Source organism: Strigops habroptila, chromosome 7, assembly GCF_004027225.2.
Source record: "Strigops habroptila isolate Jane chromosome 7, bStrHab1.2.pri, whole genome shotgun sequence".
Taxonomy (NCBI): Eukaryota; Metazoa; Chordata; class Aves; order Psittaciformes; family Psittacidae; genus Strigops; species Strigops habroptila.
The window spans coordinates 215,492-236,288 of NC_044283.2; the positions used below are offsets into that span (position 1 = coordinate 215,492).

At 69.6% G+C, this 20,797-nt stretch overlaps 5 protein-coding genes and 1 long non-coding RNA gene across 7 annotated transcripts in view; 4 read left to right on the forward strand and 2 right to left on the reverse strand.

Moving 5' to 3' along the window:
• Positions 1–19, forward strand: part of MOGS (mannosyl-oligosaccharide glucosidase) — a 677-nt gene extending 658 nt beyond the window's left edge. Inside the window, exon 3 of the mRNA XM_032920067.1 lies at positions 6–19. Coding sequence (XP_032775958.1) covers positions 6–19 — 14 coding nt within the window. The remainder of the gene's footprint in view (positions 1–5) is intronic.
• Positions 20–285: 266 nt separating this feature from the next.
• LOC115610749 (drebrin-like protein B) lies at positions 286–3,078 on the reverse strand. Its single transcript, XM_030492725.2, has 5 exons — positions 2,970–3,078; positions 1,223–1,275; positions 1,027–1,139; positions 848–922; positions 286–432 (listed from the first exon to the last, which is right to left on the reverse strand). Exons 1-5 carry the CDS (start codon positions 3,053–3,055, stop codon positions 286–288), a joined length of 474 nt encoding a protein of 157 aa, XP_030348585.2. The 5' UTR covers positions 3,056–3,078.
• Positions 3,079–4,834: 1,756 nt separating this feature from the next.
• LOC115610849 (rho-related BTB domain-containing protein 2-like) lies at positions 4,835–10,569 on the forward strand. The gene is made up of 10 exons (XM_030492909.1): positions 4,835–5,211; positions 5,307–5,410; positions 6,857–7,042; positions 7,138–8,096; positions 8,219–8,337; positions 8,450–8,600; positions 9,036–9,124; positions 9,268–9,373; positions 9,962–10,142; positions 10,178–10,569. The coding sequence occupies exons 1-9, from the start codon at positions 5,020–5,022 to the stop codon at positions 10,123–10,125; spliced, it is 2,070 nt and encodes a 689-aa protein (XP_030348769.1). The 5' UTR covers positions 4,835–5,019; the 3' UTR covers positions 10,126–10,142; positions 10,178–10,569.
• A 74-nt stretch (positions 10,570–10,643) lies between these two features.
• Positions 10,644–17,733, reverse strand: WDR54 (WD repeat domain 54). 2 transcript variants are annotated; one of them, XM_030492902.1, is made up of 10 exons: positions 17,681–17,733; positions 17,027–17,252; positions 16,480–16,542; positions 15,701–15,767; positions 15,474–15,530; positions 15,048–15,175; positions 13,580–13,680; positions 13,341–13,503; positions 12,466–12,540; positions 10,644–11,898 (listed from the first exon to the last, which is right to left on the reverse strand). In XM_030492902.1, the coding sequence occupies exons 1-10, from the start codon at positions 17,698–17,700 to the stop codon at positions 11,767–11,769; spliced, it is 1,032 nt and encodes a 343-aa protein (XP_030348762.1). In that variant the 5' UTR covers positions 17,701–17,733; the 3' UTR covers positions 10,644–11,766. The 2 variants fall into 2 exon arrangements, with proteins under 2 accessions (XP_030348762.1, XP_030348763.1); XM_030492903.1 differs by having other exon boundaries at positions 12,466–12,563; positions 17,681–17,704.
• On the forward strand, positions 13,417–15,049 carry LOC115610845. Its single transcript, XR_003992358.1, has 3 exons — positions 13,417–13,497; positions 13,639–13,874; positions 14,523–15,049. It is a non-coding gene; the product is annotated as an uncharacterized LOC115610845 (long non-coding RNA).
• A 179-nt stretch (positions 17,734–17,912) lies between the features above and the next one.
• C7H2orf81 (chromosome 7 C2orf81 homolog) lies at positions 17,913–20,552 on the forward strand. Its single transcript, XM_030492905.1, has 3 exons — positions 17,913–18,471; positions 19,254–19,439; positions 19,623–20,552. The coding sequence occupies exons 1-3, from the start codon at positions 17,920–17,922 to the stop codon at positions 20,490–20,492; spliced, it is 1,608 nt and encodes a 535-aa protein (XP_030348765.1). The 5' UTR covers positions 17,913–17,919; the 3' UTR covers positions 20,493–20,552.
• The last annotated feature ends 245 nt before the right edge of the window (positions 20,553–20,797 follow it).

A 20,797-nucleotide genomic window follows, 5' to 3' on the forward strand; every position in this document is an offset into this window, starting at 1 on the left:
TCCAGGGACCCCCAGATGACACCCACAGACACGTCCCCCGGACACGCACACAGGTACCGCCCCCCTCGAAGGACCCCCAATCCAGGGACACCCCCAGGGACATCCCACCCAGGTACCCCCCTTATGATCCCCCCAGGGACTCAACCCTCAGGACCCCCAACCCAGGGACCCTCCATCCGGGGCCCCCCCCCAAGGGACCCCCAGATGGCACCCTATGGGCACAGCCCCCCCCCAGGACCCCCAGCTCAGGGATCCGCCCCCCAGGACTCCCTATCCAGGACCCCCTCAGGGACCGCTCCTCACCACGAGCTCCTGGGTGTCGGGGGGGGGCACCCTCCTGGTGACGGGGGGCTCCAGTTTTGCCAGCGCCCGGCTCAGCCCCTCCCGCGTCACCTCCTCGGGGCGGCGGGCGCTCAGCACCGCGCTGGCCTCCTGGCACCGGGACGGGACCGTGTCACCCCCGTGAGCACCCGCGGCGCCCCCGCCTCCCTTCCCACCCCCCCGGGTCCTGGCGCCATTCCCTGGCGTGCTCCAGATGTGGGGCCGGATCCAGATGTGGGTCCGGATGCAGACACAGCACCCAGGCGGGACTCGGGGGATGGGACATGGGGGCAGGAGCCATCCATGGGGTGGGTCAGGACCCATAGGAGGGTGTCAGGATGACTGAGGGGAGAAGGATCCATGGGGGGTCAGGATCCATGGGGGGGGGAGGATCATTGGGGGGGCGGGCAGGATCCATGGGGGGTGTCAGGACACATGGGACAGGTCAGGATCATTGGGGGGGGGGTCAGGATCATGTGGGGGGGGTTCAGGATCATGTGGGGGGGCCGGGGCCCCCCCCGCTCACCCGGAAGAAGCCCCTGAGGACCGGCAGATGCCCGGCACACGCTTCCCGTTGGGCTTCCGGCACCTTCTCCCCGACCTGGCACCGGGAACGGGGCGCTGAGGGCGGCACCGGGGCCACGTCCCCGCCCCCGGTGCCCGGTAGAGGGGGGGGACGCTCCGAGCCCCCGGGCCCGCACTCACCCAGCTGATGAGCACGACGCGGGGGGCGCCGGTGCCGGGCTCCGGGACGCGGCACAGCCCGTACATGACGCTGCCGGCCGAGAACTTCCCGGCCAGTTCATCCGGACCCCCGGCTGCGGCGGGAGGGGGGGTCAGGGCGGGGGGGGCACAGAGCGGACCCCCCAGCACCCTCCTGCACCCCGGGGCTCCCCGTTACCTCCGGAGTCCAGCAGCTTGAGATCATGGTGCTTCTCGTAGCCAAAGACGGCCCTGGGGGGGTTGTAGGGGGTTGGGGGGGGCACCCTGGGGACGGGCCCCGGGCAGTCCCGTGTCCCCCCTGTGTCCCCCCGTGTCCCCCCCGTGCCTCTGCCAGGCTGAATTCATGGAAGTGGCGCCGGCAGCATCCGCCCCGGGACAATGGGGCTGCGGGAAGCAGCGGCTCGACCCCCCCGGACCTTCCCGTGTCCCCCGGGGTTGGGGGTCCGGGTCCCCCCGGGCCGTGCTGGTGGGGCCCCGGCCGGGCATTCACTGTGGTTCTGCCACCTCTTTGCCTCCACACGGGCCCGATTACATGTGCATGCGGTGGCATGTGGCGGGACATGGCATGGCACCGGGAGCACGTGTGCGGCGTGGCAGGGCATGGGATGACATGGGGCACGGCAGGGCAGAACACAGCATGGCACAGCTGGACATGGCGCAGCATGGAATGACATGGAATGACATGGTAGGGCATGGCACGGCAGAACGTGGCACAGCAGCACAGAACATGGCAGAACATGGCAGGGCACAGCACAGCATGGCATGGATGTGGAACGACATGAGACATGGCAGGGCAGGGCAGAACATGGCAGGACATGGCACAGCACAGTGGAACATGGCATGGGAGGGCAGGACGTGGAACATGGCATGGCAGGGCAGGACACGGAGTGACATGACAGGGCATGGCAGAACATGGCAGGACACAGCACAGCAGGACATGGCATGGCAGGACACGGAATGACGTGGTAGGGCATGGCATGGAGGCACACGGGGATGTGGCACGGCATGGCAGGACACAGAATGATATGGGGCATGGCATGGCAGGGCTGAACACGATAGGACATGGCACAGCATGGCACGGCACAGCATAGTATGGCACGGCATGGTATGGAACGGCACAGCACAGTGGAACATGGCATAGCATGGCACGGCATGGCAGGACAGGGCAGGACAGGGCAGGACAGGGCAGGACGCGCCGGGACACGTCAGGCCATGGCGGGCCCCGCCGGCCGCACGCGTCCCAGTGGCGGGAGCCAGTCGAGCTCCGGCGCTGCCGGTTCACCCGGTCCCGTCACCCGCCGCCCGGTGGGGCCTGGGGGGCCACCGGCTGCAGCGGGGGGGACCTCCGCCGGGCCCCCCTCGGCGACCCCGGGCCCCAGGCGGCGACGCCGCTCCCAGCCCGGCGGCGGCGGCGGGACCGGGCGGGGCGGGACCAGGCGGCGGGTTCCCAGAGCGGCGCGGCGGGGCGGGGAGCTCAGCCCCCGGCCCGGCACCACCGGCCCCATGGCCCCGCCGGGACCCCGGTGCGCGCCAGACCCCCCGGCCCGGTGCCGCCGCTCGGTGTGTCTCGGACCGCCCCTCCACGCCCGCCCCGCCCGTACAGATGCCCCTTCCCGGTGCCTATTCCCGGTGCCTGCTCCCGATGCCTGCCCCCGGTGCCTGCTCCCGGTCCCCATGCCCGATGCCGGTGGCCGCTCCCGTTTCCCGCTTCCGCAGCCGTTGCCCGTTCCCGGTGCCCGCTCCCATTCCCGGTTTCCGGTGCCCGTTCCTCGCTCCCGATGCCCATTCCCGGTGCCCCGTGTCCGCCCCGGTGCTCCGTGCCCATTTCTGATGCCCGCTCCCGGTGCCCGTCCCCGTTCTCCGCTCCAAGTGCCCGCTCCCGTGCTCCGCTCCCGGCCCGCTCCCGGCCCGGTGCCGACGCTCACCAGTCGGTGCCGGCGCGGGGGTTGCCCACGTCCTCCCGCGCCGCCAGCAGCGCCAGCCGGTGCCGCTCCAGCCCCGGGGCCGCCATCCCGCGTCCCGCCGCTCCCGGTGCCGCCGCGCCAGCCCGAACCCGCCCCCGCCGCCCGCGGGAGGGACCGGCCGCGCCGGGCGGGGCGGGGGGGCGGCACCGGGCGCGGCGGGCGCGGGTGCGGGGCGGGGGCCGGCACCGGGGTGAGGGTCCCGCACTGGGATGAGGGTCCCGCACCGGGATGAGGGTCCCGCACCGGGATGAGGGTGCTGTGCAGGGTCCCAAACCAGGATGCGGGTGCTGGACACAGGATCCTGCGCTAGGATGTGATCCCAGAATCCCACACTGGCATGTGGGTGTTGTGCCAGCATCCAGCACTGGGGTGTGTGTGCTGTACTGGGTCCTGTGCTGGGATGCGGGTCCCACACTGGGACATGGGTGCTGTGCAGGGTCTTGTGCTGGGATGTGGGTGCAGGTCCCAGAGTCCCACCCCGGGATGTGGGTGCTCTGCTGGTCCCAGAGCAGCACGTGGGGCTGCAGGCAGGGAGCGAGCCCGGCTTGGGGTGGCCACATGTGCAGGGCCGCGGCGCGGGATGCTCAGCCGGGCTGGTGGAGGGGAGGTCCAATCCCATCCCTATCCCATCCCTATCCTATCCTATCCCATCCCATCCCATCCCCATCCCATCCCTATCCCATCCCATCCCCATCCCATCCCATTCCATTCCATCCCATTCCATCCCATTCCATTCCATTCCATTCCATCCCATTCCATTCTCTTCCCATCCCATCCCCATCCTATCCCATCCCATCCCCATTCTATTCCCATCCCATCATATCCCTATCGCCATCCCCATCCCATCCCACCCCATCCCAGTCAGGCTCCAGCTCCCACAGGACCATGCTTGGCCATGCCCTTATTTGGTCACGGCAGCTCCAAACCCCAATTCCTGAGGGATGGAAAACATCCGCTACTGGAATGGGGCCCCAGACAGGGGGGCGGCACTGGGGACACCCCGGTACAGCCACAGCTTCCATGGCCCCCCCGCCAAGGGACACATCTGCTGCGGCCACCAGCCCATAGAGGCCACCAGCCCATTGCAGCCAAGGGCTCCTGTGAGCCCCGTGCCCAGGGCCTGCGCCCACCCTGCCACGTGGCTGGGGTCTCGGTTTCACTGGCGTCACTGGTGACACTGGTATTACTGGTCTCACTGGTGCTACTGCTCTCACTGGTGTTCCTGGACTCACTGATCTCACTGGTCTCACTGGTGTTACTGGTCTCACTGGTGTTCCTGGTCCACATGCTGGAACACGGGGCAGTGCTGGAGGCTGGTGCTGTTACTGGTGTGACTGGTACGTACCGGAGCGCCCTGGTGTGACTGTTTCCGCATGTGCACACTGGTACTGGTGATTCACACGGGCGTGCACTGGTGTCACTGGTGGGGGCGCTGGCTGTACCGGGATTCTGGTCTGCAGGGGCTGAGCAGAGTCACTGGTCTCACTGGTGTCACTGGTGTCACTGGTGTCACTGCTGTCACTGCTGTCAGTGGTGTCGCTGGTGCTGCTGGTGCTGCCGGTGTCACTGGTGTCACTGGTGTCACTGGTCCCCCCCCATCCCCGGTGGGCGGGGCGAATACAGGGGGCGTGTCCATCAGGCCCCGCCCCTCCCGGGGGCGTGGCCTCCGCCCGCGGGGGGGGCAGTCACGCGTGCGCGGCGCCCCCTGGCGGCGCTCCTTTGTCCGCGCGGCGGCCGGGGCCGGGCGGGGGGGAAGGGAGCGGAGTGATGTGGGCGTGGCCAGGCGGGGCGGGCCGGGCTGCGATTGGCGGAGTCGGAGGGGCGGGGCCGGAGGGGCGTGGCGCGGCGTCAGGGCGGGCGCTGATTGGCCGCGGGGCGGGGCGGGGCGGGGCGGGCGCGGTAGCGGGCCCGGGCGGCGGCGGGGCCGGGTCCGGTCCGGGGGGGGGGCCGGGGTCGGCGCTGAGCGCGGCCGGGGCCGAGCGGGGCCGGGCCCGGGGCCCCCGCGGCGCACATGGACCTGGACGTGGACTACGAGCGGCCCAACGTCGAGACCATCAAGTGCGTGGTGGTCGGGGACAACGCGGTGGGCAAGACGCGGCTCATCTGCGCCCGCGCCTGCAACGCCACGCTCAGCCAGTACCAGCTCCTGGCCACGCACGTCCCCACCGTGTGGGCCATCGACCAGTACCGCGTCTGCCAGGAGGTGCGGGGCGGGCGGGGCGGGGGGCGCAGGGGTACGGGGGGACCGGGGTACGGGGCGTACCGGGGGTGCCGTGACGGGGGCTCCGCGTGCGGCAGGTGCTGGAGCGCTCCCGGGATGTGGTGGACGAGGTCAGCGTCTCCCTGCGGCTCTGGGACACCTTCGGGGATCACCACAAGGACCGGCGCTTCGCCTATGGCAGGTGGGAGCCCCGGTGTCCAGACCCCCCCGCGGCACCCTGACCCCCCCCAGCAGCACCCTGATCCCCCCAGCAGCACCCTAACCCCCCCCGCGGCACCCTGATTCCCCCACCAGCACCCTGACCCCCCCCGCGGCACCCTGAAGCCCCCCAACGGCGCCCTGACCTGTCACCAGCACCCTGAACACACCCCCCCCGGCACCCTGACCCCCCCCGCCCAGAACCCCAATCCCCCACTGGCACCCCAACCCCTCAGCCCTCCCCACCCCGGGGGGACACAGGCACCCAAAACCCCCCCGTGCCCCTTCCAGCACCCCAAGAACCCCTTTAGCCCCCCAAACCCTCGAGGGGGGTTCTGCAGCACCCCCCCACCATCCAGGGGCTGCTCCCAGCACCTCGGGGGCACCATGACACTGCTCTGGTTATCCCAGCAGTGACCGGGGGGCGCTGGGGGCAGATTGGGGGTGCTGGGACCCCCGGGGCACTGCCCTGGCCCCCCCCGCGGGCTGTACCCCCCCCGCCCCGTGGCACATCCAGGCCGTTATCGCCGGTCGCACCGGTGCCAGCGCGGCTCTAATCTCCCCCCAGCACCATGGGCGGCCCCGGGGGCAGCGGGTGTGGGGCTGCCCCGCCCGGGGGTCCTGCGGCCCTGGGGACATTGGCGCCGGCCCCGGTGCTGGCGGGGGGCCCGCGGTGGCGCTATCTTGGTCTGTGACACGGGCCCCACTCCAGAGGCGCCTCCTGGTCACGTCTTGGCAAGGCACAGACTAAAAACAAGCCGGGTTTGGGCCCACGTGGCTGCTCACGGGCACCTTATAAGGGCCCCCGGGGACTGCGGGGACCTGGGTGCCGCTGGCACCTCCGGCGCGTCCCTTGTCACCTTGCCTGGGGAGCTCCCCCGAGCCCCTGGACGTGCCAGCGCGGTGCTGGGACGTGGTGCCCGGGGGGCAGCCCCGCGGCGGCAGCAGGAAGGGGCTCGGGGCGGTGGGGCAGGGACAGTGCCGGGTCTGGCCGCTCTCTATGGGTCTGTCCCACAGCCCTGAGGGCTCTGGGGGGTTGTCTGGGGTCAGGGTGGGCACAGTGCTGTGCGGTGCTGGTCCTGTGCTGTACCCGAGCTGGAGCAGCCCTTGGCTTGACCAACCGTGGTGACACAGAGCCGGGTGCCATCATCTTCCTCCTTCCCATCCGCCATCCCTCCCATGCACGGCCATGAGGCTCCAGCGGGCCGTGGGGCAGAGCCCTGTGGGGTACACTGGGGGGTCCCATGCTGGGGGCAGCCGGCTCCAGCCGTGGGTGTTCCTGATGGGACCCCAGTGCCATTCCCTGAGCAAGGAGGGGTGCACAGGGTGGCCTGGGGACGGCGGGTGACAGTGGGATGTGCTGGGGCTGGGCTGCCCTCACCCTCCTCGTCCTCCTCTTCCTCCTGCTCCTGCTCCTGTCCCGCCGCAGGTCGGACGTGGTGGTTCTCTGCTTCTCCCTGGCCAACCCCAACTCTCTGCGGCACGTGAAGACCATGTGGTACCCCGAGATCAAGCACTTCTGCCCGCGGACACCCATCGTGCTGGTAGGGTGCCAGCTGGACCTGCGCTACGCCGACCTGGAGGCTGTCAACCGGGCCCGGCGCCCCTTGGCCAAGTGAGGACCCGGCTGCGCCGCGCCGGGTGGTGGGATGGGGACGGGGACTGGGACCCCTCCGCGGTGACACGGCCCCGCTCTGTGTCCCCCCGTAGGCCCATCAAGCCCACGGACATCCTGCCCCCGGAGCGCGGGCACGAGGTGGCCAAGGAGCTGGGGGTGCCGTACTACGAGACCAGCGTGGTGGCGCAGTTCGGCATCAAGGACGTGTTCGACAACGCCATCCGCGCCGCGCTCATCTCCCGCCGCCACCTCCAGTTCTGGAAGTCCCACCTGAAGAAGATGCAGCGGCCGCTGCTGCAGGCGCCGTTCCTGCCCCCCAAGCCCCCGCCGCCCGTCATCCAGGTCCCCGAGGCCCCGGCCAGCCGCGGCTGGGGCCCGGCCGCGCTCTTCCGCACCCCGCTCTGCGCCGACGTCGTCTTCCAGCTGCAGGGCGGGCAGCGCGTCTTCGCCCACCGCGTCTACCTGGCCACCTCCTGCTCCAAGTTCTACGACCTCTTCACGCTGGAGGGGCCGTGGCGGGGGGACAAGGGCCCGGCCGCGCACACACAGAGCCTGGACGGGGGCCGGGGGGACCCGGCCGAGGGCGGCAGCGCCCCGATGCGGGGCTCTCACAGCGACGACGCGCTGCGGCCGGCGGCGGGGGACAGCACGGGGGATACAGGGGATGCTGGGGGGGGGGACACGGGGGACAGCAGCACCCGGGACCTGTCGTCGTGGGGCCGCGGGTTCGTGAGCATGAGCTGGGAGGTGGTGTCGGAGCCGGTGTCGGGGCGCGAGCGGCGCATGGCACTGGTGCGCATGGAGCCGCGCGTGCAGGCGGAGCCATTCCGCGCCGTGCTCGAGTACCTGTACACCGGGCGGCTGGACCAGGCCCGCGGCGACCTGCGGCACGTGGCCACCATCGCCGAGCTGCTGGAGGTGTTCGACCTGCGCATGATGGTGGCCAACGTGCTCAACAAGGAGAGCTTCATGAACCAGGAGATCACCAAAGCTTTCCACGTCCGCCGCGCCAACCGCATCAAGGAGTGCCTGGCCAAGGGCGTCTTCGCAGGTACGGGGGGCCCTGGATGGGGACGTCACCCGGACCCTGCCCTTCCTGCGGGTGGCACGCGGTGACCCGCATGGACAGGGGGGTACCTGTCCCCACACTGTCCCATCCCCTTGCGGTGCCAGACGTGGTGTTCCGGGTGGACGACGGCGCGGTGCCGGCGCACAAGCCGCTGCTCATCGCGGGCTGCGACTGGATGATGGCGATGTTCCGGGGGGCCTTTCGGGAGAGCTACGCCTCCGAGGTGAAGGGACGGGGCTGGGGACGGGGACGGGGAGGGGGGGTCCCGCCGTCCCGCTGTGCCCGTGGTGCTGCCGGCAGCAGCGTCCCCCCCCAGAGCCCCCCGTTGTGCCCAGGTCCCGCTGCCTGGCACCAGCTGCGCCTCCCTCCGCGCCGTCCTCGACTTCCTCTACACCGGGGTCTTCACCCCAACGCCCGACCTGGACGCGATGGAGCTGCTCATCCTGACCGACCGGCTGTGCCTGCCGCGCCTGCAGGCGCTCACCGGTGAGACCCCGCGGCCCCCACTGACCCCCCGGAGCCCCACTGATCCCCTCAGACCCCCACTGACACCCCCAAACCCTTCCATTAACCCCACTGACGTCACCTGTCAATGCAGTGATGGTGACACAGGGATCGATGTGTCCCTCATCAACCAGAGCTGGGTGAGCGCAGTTGCTCCAGACCCCCCCAGACACCCATTGACCCCCCCAGACCCTCACTGACCCCCCCCAGACCCTCATTGACGTCACCCATCAATGCGGTGACGGTGACACAGGGATCAGTGTGTCCCTCATCAACAAGAGCTGGTTGCCCCCAGGGCATGTTGCAGCCACAGCACGTGCCCACAGCACGTGTCCCCAGCGTGTCCCCCCCACCCCGGCATGTCCCCCAGCCCGTCACTGTCCCCCAGCCCAGCACTGTCCGCCTGTCCCCCCCCAGAGCAGTACGCGGTGGACGAGCTGCTGCGGGCGTTCATGCAGCGGGTGGAGATCGATGAGCAGGTCCTGCTCTACCTGGAGCTGACACAGGTGGGTGCGGGGGGGTTTAGGGGGTGTTTAGGGGTGCCATGGGCAGTTGGGGGGTGCTCTGGGGTTCAGGGGGGCGCTGTGGGGCGCTGTGTGGTGCCGGCAGCCCCCCCGGGCAGGGTGAGACCCTCTCCCCGCCCCCGCAGTTCCACAACGCGCGGCAGCTCGCGGCCTGGTGCCGGCACTACATCTGCACCAACTACAACAGCGTGTGCCGCCGCTTCCCCCGGCACATGAAGTTCATGTCCCCAGGTACGTCACAGGGATGTGGTGCATGTCGCGCCATAGTGTGCCATACTGTGCCACACTGTGCCACACCATGCCATAGTGTGCCACACTGTGCCATACTGTGCCACACTGTGCCATAGTGTACCACACTGTGCCATGCTGTGCTGTGCTATAACACACATTGCCATACCATACCGTGCCATACCCCATGCTGTGCCGTAACAAGTGTTTTGCTGTACCATACCATGTTATGCCGTGCCATACCAGGCTGTGCCACACCATACGTTGCCATACAGTGCTGTGCCAGGCCGTGCCCATACCATGCCATGCTGTGTTGTGCCATGCCATGCCATAACAAGTGTTTTACCATGCCATGCCATACTGTGCTGTGCTGAGCCATACCATACCCTGCCGTGCCATACTACTGTCCCATGCCATGCCATGCTGTGCCACGTTGTGCCATGCCATAGCACAGGCTGTGCCATAACCTGCGTTGCTGTGCCGTGCCAGAACATGTGCCATGGCCATGCCATGCCATACTGCTATCCCATGGCGTGCCATGCCATAGCACACGTAGTGCCGTGCCGTGGCCCACGCCTGCCGTGCCCGCAGAGAACCGGGCGCACTTCGAGCGGCACCGCTGGCCGCCGGTGTGGTACCTGAAGGAGGAGGACCTGTACCTGCGCTGCAAGAAGGAGCGGGAGCGCGAGGAGCAGCGGGAGCGCGCGCAGCACCCGCGCAGCAAGTGGTGCTTCTGGCGGCCGCACGTGTCCTGAGGGGGGGCCCGGCCCCCCCGCCCTGCCCGCGCCCCACCCCCGTGCCTCGGCGCCGGGCGCTGCCCATCGCTGGTGCTACCTCTGACCGCGCAGTATTGAGGGGCCGGGCCCCGCCGCGCTCTGGTGCTGTATTCTCACCCCCCCCGGGCCAGGGACGGGTCAAGCTGTGAGCAGGGGGGGCCCTGGGTGCTTTGGGGGGGGGGGTGGGCAGGGGCACGGCTCGGCCCGCCCCCCCCCCCCCCCCGCTCATCTCGTGCCTTGGCCGCGCCCGGCCCCGGCCTCAACTGCACAACCCTTTGTAGACTTTTGTACACGAGCACCGCGGCTCCGGCCCCCCCCGGGCTCCCCCCGGGACCCCCCCGGGCCCCGGCACCGCGAGGGGAGGGGCAGCCCCCGCCTCGGCAGCGGCTCTTTTAACCTTTAATAAAGCTTTTTGTAACGGGACCGGCCTCGGTGTCACCCCCCCCCCCCTCGGTGCCACAACCCCCCCCCGCAGGAAGGAGAGGCACGGGGGGGGATCCGTTCAGGTGTATTTATTATAATGGGGGGCACACAGAGAGGAGTGGGGGGTCCTGACCCATAGCTGGGGGGGAGAGCACTGTGGGGGTGCAGCGTGGGGGGGCTGACCCACTCCTCAGGGGGTGCAGCTCATAGGGGGAGTCTGAGGTTACATGATGGGGTCTGTGCCCCATAGCATGGGGTGGCGTGGGGGGAGCTGGACCCCCAGCTGCACCCCCAGCAGGGCAGGAGGGGCCATGGGGGGAGCTCAACACCTCCCCCCCCCCAGGGCCCCACAGCACCCCTGAGTGTCCCAGGCCCTGGGAGCAGAGCCAGAGGCCGAGCTGGTCCCTGGGGCCACATTGGATTCCATGGCCGGGACGGGAGTGCTGGGACAGGCCATTCCCATGGGAAGGGGCTGGGGGGGGCGGGAGCAGCCCCTGCGCCCCGCTGCAGGCCGGCCGGGCTGGGGCAGAGCTGGGGGTGCAGGGTGAGGGGGGGCACGGCCCCAGCACCAGCAGCCGCAGCCATGGGCCGGTCCCGGGGGGCCGCCGCGAGCACGGAGCCGCTGCCCCAGCGCAGCACAGCTGTGGCCCCGCACATCTGGCCGGGGCTGAGGGACCCCCCGTGTCCCCACGGAGCAGAACCGGCTCCCCCTCGCCTTGCCCCGGGGCAGGGCGGCCCCACGGAGCTGCACCCACGGGTGGGACGCGGCCCGCGGCGCTCCCGGCGCGCAGCACTGGTTTGGCCGGGATCGGATCCCGGTGGAACCGGAGCTGGGAACAGCGGAGCTGGTTCTGCTCCCAGCCACGCCGCCGCCTTCCCTCCCGAGGGGCTGGGGGCGGGAGGAGGATGTGGGGCTCAGTGACCCGAGGTGGGGCTCAGTGACCCACGGGGTGGCCGGGGCAGCCCCAAACTCGCATTCCCTGGGCATGGAGATGCCAGGCTGAGGTTGGGGGGGGTTTGGTAGCGGGGAAATCGTGGCTCAGCTCCACCTTCACACAGATTTCTACCAGCAGGACTCCTGGAGCAGAAGCTGGGGGTCAGTGCTGACCCCATCCTGCTCATGGAGCCTCAGTGCCGCTGGTCCCGGTGCCGCTGGTCCCGGCGCATCCCAGCTTTCCCTGCATCCCTGGGCACGGCCTATGCCCGGCTGTAGCGGAAGATCTCGCTCAGGTCGTAGCCAGTGACAGCGAAGGAGTTTCCCTCGGGATCGCAGAAGCGGGCGCCGCAGACCTGCGTGTCGGGAACGCGCTCGGCGTGACAGTGCTGGATCTGCGGGGACAGGACACGGGATGTGGCACCGGAGGAGAGCAGCCGGAACCCGGGAACGGCCCGTCTGCAGCAGGAGGGGAAGGGAAGGCTGGGATGTGAGCCAGGGCTTGAGCTCGGCATTGCGGGAGCACAGAACCCCAGCCTGGTTTGGGCAGAATGGAACTTAAAGCTCCTCCAGTCCCAACCCCTGCCCCGGGCAGGGACACCTTCCACTAGAGCAGGTTGCTCCAAGCCCCTGTGCCCAACCTGGCCTTGAACACTGCCAGGGATGGGGCAGCCACAGCTTCTCCTTTCAACCCATTCCCATGTCCCACAACCCTCCCTGTATCTCATCCAACTCTTCCCTCGCCCAGTTGGAAGCTGTTACCCCTCATTCCATCCCTACAGGTCCTTGTCCAAAGCCCCTCTCCAGGTTTCCGGGAGCCCCTTTAGGCCCTGGAGCTGCTCTAAGGGCTCCCCAGAGCACAGCAGAGGGGCAGGATCCCCTCCCTGACCTGCTGCTCACACTATGGGGGTGCACCCAGCACATGGGGGGGGTCACGGGCAGCTTCTCCTCACCCAGCTCACCTCGATGTCGTCGGTGTCCGGGTTCCTGCTGAGCTTCCAGATGTGAACAAAGGAATCCTCCGCTCCCGAGAGCAGCTGCAGAGGGGGCAGGACAGAGGCTGTGGGGACCGGGGGGTCAGAGGGGTGGCACTGAGGTGGCAGTGCCATGTGTGGGGCAGGGGACAGCCCCTGCATGGCCATCACAGGCTGCCTGCTCCGGGACGGTGGGATGCAGGGTGGGATGCGGGGTGAGATGCGGGGTGAGATGCGGGGTGGGATGTGGGTGGGATGTGGGATGGGATGCGGGGTGAGATGCGGGGTGGGATGTGGGTGGGATGCAGGGTGGGATGCAGGGTGGGATGCAGGTGGGATGCGGGGTGGGATGCGGGGTGGGATGCGGGGTGGGATGCGGGGTGGGATGCAGGTGGGATGCGGGGTGGGATGCGGGGTGGGATGCGGGGTGGGATGCGGGGTGGGATGCAGGTGGGATGCGGGGTGGGATGCGGGGTGGGATGCGGGGTGGGATGCGGGGTGGGATGCTGGGCGGGATGCAGGGTGTGATGTAGTGTGGGATGTGGGTTGGGATGTGGGTGGGATGCGGGTGGGATGCAGATGAGGATGCAGTGTGGGATGCAGTGTGGGATGCGGGGTGGGATGCGGGGTGGGATGCGAGGTGGGATGCGGGGTGGGATGCGGGGTGGGATGCGGGTGGGATGCGGGTGGGATGCGGGTGGGATGCAGATGAGGATGCGGGGTGGGATGCTGGGCGGGATGCGGGGTGGGATGCGGGTGGGATGCGGGGTGGGATGCGGGGCGGGATGCAGGGCGGGATGCGGGGCAGGATGCAGGGCAGGATGCGGGTGGGATGCCAGGCCACCCCCTGCTCCCAGCCGTACCTTCCCTGTCTCGGGCGCCAGGTCCAGCGCGTTGATCCACCGCGCGTGCGCATTGACCTGCGCGCGCAGGCGGCCGCTCGCCGCCTCGTACAGCCGGATCTGCCCGTTCCCGAAGCCGGCGGCCACCGTCCCGTGCCACAGCGCCACGGAGGAGCAGGTACAGCTGGGGGCGGACGGGAGTCACCCCCTGCGCAGCCCCACAGCCCCCCCCACACCCCAGCATCGCCCCTGGGGCTCACCCGCAGGCCGGGACCTTGCTGACCAGCCTGAACTCCTCTCCCGTGCTCCACACGCACAGGCTCCCCGCGTCGTCGGCGCTCACCAGGCCTCCAGCCCCGTCCTGCAGAGCAGAGCTGGGTCAGGCTCCCGCTGCCCCGGCTGCTGCAGGGCACGGCCAGGCCCTGCAGCGGGACCAGGTTATAGTTTAACCGCTGCTGGTTTAACCAGGGAGCAGGGCTGGCACCGGGCGCCGGGGCCTCCGTCTGAACACGCTCGTGTTGGGCAACGCCGATGACACACGGCGTGACTTTCGAGGTAGAATCACCGCGTCCCTCCCTGTGCACTCACGTGCCGCACCTTCACCTCCAGGCACCTGGAATTCCCATGCCAGGGCCTGTCCTTGCCCCATGGGAAGCATTAACAGCTCCTGGAGCAAAGGCTGGGAGAGGTGGGTGGATGGCATGAACAGAACCTGTCCCCTGCACCGGTACAAGGGCAAGGACCTGCCCTGGGTGGGGACATCCCCACACAGGCACAGGCTGGAGATGGGATGGAGCAGCTCCAGAAGCCCTTGGAGCAGCTCCAGAAGCCCTTGGAGCAGCTCCAGGAGCCCTTGGAGCAGCTCCAGTGCCTAAAGGGGCTCCAGGAAACCTGGAGAGGGGCTTTGGACAAGGGATGGAGGGACAGGCCAAGGGGAATGGCTTCCAAATGGAAAAGCGAAGAGTTGGATGAGACACAATGTAGAAGCTCTTCCCTGTGCGGGTGCTGAGGCGCTGTCACAGGGTGCCCAGAGAAGCTGTGGCTGCCCCATCCCTGGCAGTGTTCAAGGCCAGGTTGGACACAGGGGCTTGGAGCAACCTGCTCTAGTGGAAGGTGTCCCTGCCCGGGGCAGGGGTTGGGGCTGGAGGAGCTTTAAGGTCCCTCCAACACAAACTGTGCTGTGAGTCTATCCTATGATTCTAGGACAGCTCTCAGGGAATGAGGCTCCATGTCCAGGCTCATTGGGAACCTGTTAGAGAAAGTTCAATGGAGCTGATTACGGAGGGTGCAAGGAAGCGGCCTCGCTGAGGAAGTGGTCAATGATGAGGAACCCAACTGGTGCGTCTGCAGAGGTGTCAGACGAAGCTGCACTGAGGGAAGCCCCATCCCAGCCCTGGACTGTGCTTCAACAGCGCTTCCCGTGCTCCAGCCCTTGGCCTGATGGATCCCGATGGGTCCCGGGACCCCCTGAGCCAGCAGCGAGACTGTCAGTGAGGGATCAGCTCCCTTGGGTTGAGCCTCAGCCCACCGAGGGACACGGGCACCGAGGGACACGGGCACCGAGGTGCTGGGGCAGCAGAGCCCAGCGGTGCCAATAGAAATGGGGACAACTGGGGGGTAGCTGCTCCCTGCAGCAGAGGGAACAGCCCTGGTGGGGCCCCTCATGCAGAGACACCCCCAAACCCAACAGTCCTGAACCCCCCTGGTGCTGGGACCCCCGGGACGTACCGGGGCCCGGCCCTGCTCTGCTGCGATGTCGGTGATGGCGGCTCCGTGCTGCTCCAGGACCTCGCTCACCGTCACGTTGGTGCCCTTGGGGGGGATGTCGAACACCAGCACCGGCCCCGAGGATGTACCTGCGGCACAGGGGGGGTCACTGCCAGCAGCGCCCCTCGGCTGGACCCACACCGGCACCACGGCCACCAAACCTCCTCCTGCCCTTCCTATGGACAGCCGGCAACCCTCCATCCTTCCCTATGGGCACCCAGCAACCCTCCATCCTTCCCTATGGGCACCCAGCAACCCTCCATCCTTCCCTATGGGCACCCAGCAACCCTCCATCCTTCCCTATGGGCACCCGGCAACCCTCCATCCTTCCCTGTGGCCACCCTCCCTCCCATCCATCCCACCCCATCCCATCCCCACTCCGCTCACCCACGCAGATGAAGCGCTCTCCTGCCGCAGCGATCCCACGGGCAAACACGGCTTGTGCTGCAAGGAAACTGGGAGCCGGTCACACCGGGAGCTGCTCACACCGGGGGCACCGGGAGCCGCCCACACCGGGGGCACCGCAGCGAGGCCGCGGGGGCTCCGGCCGGGAGGAGCGGGCCCAGGGGATCTCCCGGGTGCAGGGAAGGGGCCAGGTCCCGCCGCGGCGTTACCAGGAGGATGCTCCGCCACGTCCAGCGCGTGCCAGTAAACCAGGACGGAGCCGTCGGCCTCGTACATCTGCGGAGGGACGGGAGCAGCGTGAGGGTGAAAGCCGGGGGGGGGTCACCGGGCTCGGTGTGGTCCCTCCTGTACAGAATGATGTGGAGGGGCTGGAGGGGTCCAGGGAAGGGCCACGAAGATGATCCAAGGGCTGGGAAGTGTGTGAGGAAAGGCTGAGCTGGGACTGTGCTGCTGGAGAAGAGAAGGCTCCTTAAAGGGAGACCTTGTCACCATGGGGCAGTGGTTAAAGGGTGGCTGCAGAGAAGATGGAGACTCCCTTTGGACAAGGAGTCCCATGGGAAAGCTGAGGGGTGATGGGCACAAGTTGTTGCTGGGGAGATTCCAACTGGACACGAGAAGGAAACCCTTCCCAGGGAGAACAACCAGCCACTGGAATCATCTCCTCAGGGAAGTGGTGGATTCCCAGCTTTGGACACTGTTAAGATTGTGCTGCACAAGGTGCTGGGACACATAGTCTGGGTGATGCTGTGCCTGGAAAGGTTGGATCAGATGATCCTTGAGCTCCCTCCCAAGCTGGGATTTTGGATTCTATGATTCCTTTATGGCTTCAGGCTCAACCAGTGCCCCAGGGGGTCCCCAGGAGACAGTGACAGCCCTCGGCACGCAGCAGGACCCCAGGAGGTGCCCCAGGAACCCGCCTCTCCCCCCAGCGAGCTCATCCTCCCCGTGTTGGGACCTCCCTCCTCACCCTCCGGGGAAGCCACCTCACCTGGATCCCCTTCTGGGAGGTCAGCACCAGCAGCACTCGCGAGGGCAGGACACACCAGGCTGCCTGCGACGGAACGGGCTCAGGGCAGCGGGGCAGGGGACACGGGGCAGGGATGGGCAGGGGGACACGGGGCAGGGATGGGCAGGGGGAGACGGGGCAGGAGCTGGGGCAGGGGACACGGGGCAGGGATGGGCAGGGAATGGGCAGGGGACACAGGGCAGGGACAGGGGACATGGGGCAGGGATGGGCAGGGGACACGGGGCAGGGATGGGCAGGGGGCAAGGGGCAGGAGCTGGGGCAGGGGGACACGGTGCAGGAGACGAGCAGGGGGACACGGGGCAGGGATGGGCAGGGGACATGGGGCAGGGATGGGCAAGGGACGAGCAGGGGCACACGGGGCAGGAGCCGGGGCAGGGGACACGGGGCGGGGATGGGCAGGGGGCAAGGGGCAGGAGCTGGGGCAGGGGGACACGGGGCAGGACCCTCCTCCCCTTGAGGCGAGGGACAGCCCAAGCCGCCCGGAGACGCGTGTGCGCAGGGCCCGTACCTGGGTGAGCAGCGGGGTGCTGACGCCCAGGCCGGGCTCCCGGGCCGGGAGCTGGCGGTGCGAGAGGCCGAGCCCGGCGGCGGCAGCGCTGAGCAGGCTGAGGCTGGGCCCGTGCACGGCGCTGAAGCGCTGGAGCTGCGGCCCGGGCTGGCGGAGCACGCTGAGGTTGTTGTACAGCGCCGCGCTGCTGCTGGGCAGCGGGAGGCTCTGCTCCCGCCGGTACATCCTGCGGGCACCGCCAGCTCCGGCACCGACACCGGCGAACGGGCCCCCCGGTCCCGTCCCGGCTTCACCCCCCTTCCTGTATCCGGCCCCGTTATCCTTTCCCGTTCCCAGTTCCCCCCGGGATCCCCGGTCCCGTCCCGCTCTCCCTGTCCCCGGCCCCTTTCCCGTCCCCAGTTCCCGCCGGGACACTCCGTCCCCGCTCCGCTCCCGCTCCTACTCCGCTGCCGGCCCCGCTCCCCGCCCCGGCCCCGCTCCGCTCCCGGCCCCGCTCCGGGCCCCGCTCCGCTCCCGGCCCCGCTCCCGGCCCCGCTCCCGCTCCCGGCCCCGGCCCCGCTCCGAGCCCTGAGCCCAGAGCCCGGCCCCGGCCCCGGCCCCGGCCCCGGCCCCGGCCCCGGCCCCGGCCCCGGCCCCGGCCCCGGCCGCGCTCACTCGCTGGCGGCCGCAGCCATGGAGACGGCGACGCTGCGTGATGAGGCAGGGGGCGGGGCGGCGAGGTGACGTCACCGTGCGCGGTGCGTCGGGGGGCGGAGCCAGAGTTGCCATAGAGACGGGGACGCGTCCGGCTGCGGGAGGGATGGGAGAGGTGGGAGGGGCCGGGAGGGAGCGGGAGGGAGCGGGGTGCGATGGGGTGTGCTGGGGTGCGATGGGGTGCAATGGGGAGTACTGGGATGTACTGGGGTGTGCTGGGATGTACTGGGGTGCAATGGGAGGTACTGGAGTGCGATGGGATGTACTGGGCCATACTGGGGTGCAGTGGGATGTACTGGGGTGTGCTGGGATGCACTGTGGTGCACTGGGGTGTACTGGCCCATGCTGGGATGTACTTGGGGTGTGCTGGGATGCACCTGGGTGTACTGGGCCTTACTGGGGTGTGCTGGGGTGCAATGGGATGTACTGGCGTGCACTGGGGCACGCTGGGGCACACTGGGGCACACTGGGCCGCCCCGGTCCGTGCAGGGCCGGCCCCGCCGCCCCGCGCCCCCACGCCCGCCCTGTCCCCGCAGAAGGGACCGTCCCGGGAGCGCGCGGCAGCGCCCCGGCCCCGTGGGGAGAGGCCCCGGCTGCCGCCCGGCTGCCCCCCCGCGGGGCCCGAGCTCGCGGCCCCCTGGCTGCCGCGGGCGCTGCGCGGGCAGCGGGACGACAGCGACGTGGCCGAGCTGCTGCGGGAGCTGCTGGAGCGCGTCATGCGCGAGTGCGCCCGGGCCAGCGCCGTGCGGGAGGTGAGAGCGCTCGGGGCGGGCCTGCCCTGCCCGTGGAGCAGGGCCAGGGAAGGGCAATGGAGTTGGCGCAGGGCCTGGAGCACAAGTGTGATGAGGAACGGCTGAGGGACCTGGGGGGGTTTAGTCTGAAGAGAAGGCTCAGGGGGGACCTTATCGCTCTCTGCAACTGCCTGACAGGAGGATGGAGCCAGGAGGGGGCTGGGCTCTGCTCCCAAGGAACAAGGGATGGGACAAGAGGAAACGGCCTCAAGCTGCACCAGGGGAGGTTTAGATGGAGCTGAGGAACAATTCCTTCCCCAAAGGGTGCTCAGGGCATTGGAACAGGCTGCCCAGGGCAGTGCTGGAGTCACCGGCCCTGCAAGCGTTCACGCACCGTGTAGCCGAGGCCTCCATGGCATGCGTTAGTGGTGGCCTTGGCAGTGCTGGGAGTGGTTGGACTGGATGAGCTTAAAGGTCTTTTCCAATCTGATTGATTCCATGATTCCCTGATACCATGATTCCATGATTCCCTGGTTCCTTGGCTCCCTGGCTCCATGGCTCCCTGGTTCCCTGGCTCCATGGCTCCATGGTCCCCTGGCTCCATGGCTCCATGGCTTTCTGGTTCCCTGGCTCCCTAGCTCCATGGCTCCATGGTTCCCTGGCTCCCCGGTTCCCTGGCTCCCTGGTTCCCTGGCTCCCTAGCTCCATGGCTCCATGGTTCCCTGGCTCCCCGGTTCCCTGGCTCCCTGGTTCCATGGCTCCATGGCTCCGGGACGCCGGGCTCACCACGGTTGTGCCGGCAGCGGGTGCCCTTCACCGTGGGCCAGGCGCGGGACGCGCTGCTGCAGATCGCCCAGTGGCGCTTCCCGCTGCGGGACGAAGGGGACCTGGATCCCGGGGGAGAGGATGAGGAGCCGCAGCCCTGCACCGGCGACTCCTGGGCGGAGGGCGCCGTGCCCGTGCTGAGCACCCAGCGCTGCCCGGACCCGGTGAGACGCGGGAAGGGGTCCTCCGGGTGCTCTTGTCCCCCAGACCCGCACGGAGGGGGCCGAGGGCGTCTCTGCTCCATGGGCTGCCGGGAGCGGTTGGTTGTTGCTGGGATGGTTCCTCACCCAGTAAGCAGCAGCACCCCCGGCATCCGCAGCCCACCCCAGCTCCCCCTTCACCCCCAGGTCTCTAATCCATGCACCCCGTTCCCGGGCGGGCAGCTGGACCCCGATGCGGTGGCCGAGGCCGGATCCTCCCCCGTGCAGCCCCCGTCCCTCGGTGATGTCTCCAGCGGCAGCGACATCGTGCCCGGGCCGGGGCCGCCCACCCCAGAGCCGCCGCAGGACGAGGCGGCCGCCGCTCCCCGGTTCCTCAAGGGAAAACCAGCCCGTGCTCAAGCGCCGCTGCCGCGGGTAGCCCCGCTCCGCCCGGCCAGGCCACCGGCTCCGCGCCCGGCCAGGCCACCCGCGCCACCGGAGCCACCGGGGCCGGACCGGCCGCCGCGGTCCTCCTACGGGGACGAGGAGGGGAGCGTCGTGTTCAGTGGTCACAAGCCGCGGCTGCCGCCGCTCTCCCGCAGCAGCATCTTCTCGCTGTGGTCAGGGAGGGCCCCGCGCAGCAGCGTCCCGAAGCGGGGCGGCTCCGGCTCCGTGCTGGCGGTCCCGGGGCTGTGTCCCGGCAGGCGGCCCGAGCGCTGGATCCGGCCGCAGGTGGAGGTGCTGGAGCCCGGTGCCGGGCGGCGCAGCCGGGGCTCGAAGCCGAGCAGCTCCCGGCTGCACCGGGGCCCGGTCACTGCGGCGGGGACGCAGCCCCAGACCGCGGCGGCGGGGTCCCGGCCGCCGCACGGCGCCGAGCCGCGGCAGCTCGGGTCGCTGCTGGACCCGGCCCGGCTGGCGCCCGGGGTCACCGTGCGCTGGGGCGGCTGCGTGCGGCGCGGGGGGCGCGGGGAGCAGGAGCAGGAGGAGGAGGAGGAGGAGACGGGGGAGCTGAGGCCGATCTGCCCCAGCGCGCCCTCCGCGCCCATCGCGGCCGGGCGGGTAACGGGCGAGCAGTGAGCGCCGTGTCCGCTGCGCCCGCCCTGCTTGAAGGGACCCAATAAACCAACGTGTGTGTCACCCGGCTCCTGCGTCCTGGCGAAGAGCAGCCCCGCGGCCACGGGGACGGTCTTTGCACACAAAGCCACCGTGTCCGGTGGGGCTGAGCCACAACGGGGCCCTTCGCCGGCTCCGCGGGCTCCGGCTGCAAAAGCGCTCGGCGTTTATCGATAAAGAGGCAGATCTTGCCTGTGAGGGTGTGGCCGATGCTCAGGGACGGCTCATCCGAGCCAAAGCCATGGGCGGCGGGGCCGGCCAAAGGTCCT

Excerpts from the sequence above, each read along its gene's own strand:
- WDR54 (XM_030492902.1), bottom strand. The coding sequence starts at position 17,700 with ATGGCTGCGGCCGCCAGCGA. Across the intron at positions 15,531-15,700 it reads CGTGGCGGAGCATCCTCCTG|CACAAGCCGTGTTTGCCCGT; the intron begins GTAACGCCGCGG and ends GTTTCCTTGCAG. Across the intron at positions 11,899-12,465 it reads CGGACACCGACGACATCGAG|ATCCAGCACTGTCACGCCGA; the intron begins GTGAGCTGGGTG and ends CTGTCCCCGCAG.
- C7H2orf81 (XM_030492905.1), top strand. The coding sequence starts at position 17,920 with ATGTACTGGGGTGTGCTGGGATGTACTGGGGTGCAATGGGAGGTACTG. Across the intron at positions 18,472-19,253 it reads GGGCCAGCGCCGTGCGGGAG|CGGGTGCCCTTCACCGTGGG; the intron begins GTGAGAGCGCTC and ends TTGTGCCGGCAG. Across the intron at positions 19,440-19,622 it reads CCCAGCGCTGCCCGGACCCG|GTCTCTAATCCATGCACCCC; the intron begins GTGAGACGCGGG and ends CTTCACCCCCAG.
- LOC115610849 (XM_030492909.1), top strand. The coding sequence starts at position 5,020 with ATGGACCTGGACGTGGACTACGAGCGGCCCAACGTCGAGACCATCAAG. Across the intron at positions 8,338-8,449 it reads GGGAGAGCTACGCCTCCGAG|GTCCCGCTGCCTGGCACCAG; the intron begins GTGAAGGGACGG and ends CGTTGTGCCCAG. Across the intron at positions 9,374-9,961 it reads CATGAAGTTCATGTCCCCAG|AGAACCGGGCGCACTTCGAG; the intron begins GTACGTCACAGG and ends CCGTGCCCGCAG.
- LOC115610749 (XM_030492725.2), bottom strand. The coding sequence starts at position 3,055 with ATGGCGGCCCCGGGGCTGGAGCGGCACCGGCTGGCGCTGCTGGCGGCG. Across the intron at positions 1,276-2,969 it reads CCCCGCGCCGGCACCGACTG|GGCCGTCTTTGGCTACGAGA; the intron begins GTGAGCGTCGGC and ends CAACCCCCCCAG. Across the intron at positions 433-847 it reads TCCTCAGGGGCTTCTTCCGG|GAGGCCAGCGCGGTGCTGAG; the intron begins GTGAGCGGGGGG and ends TCCCGGTGCCAG.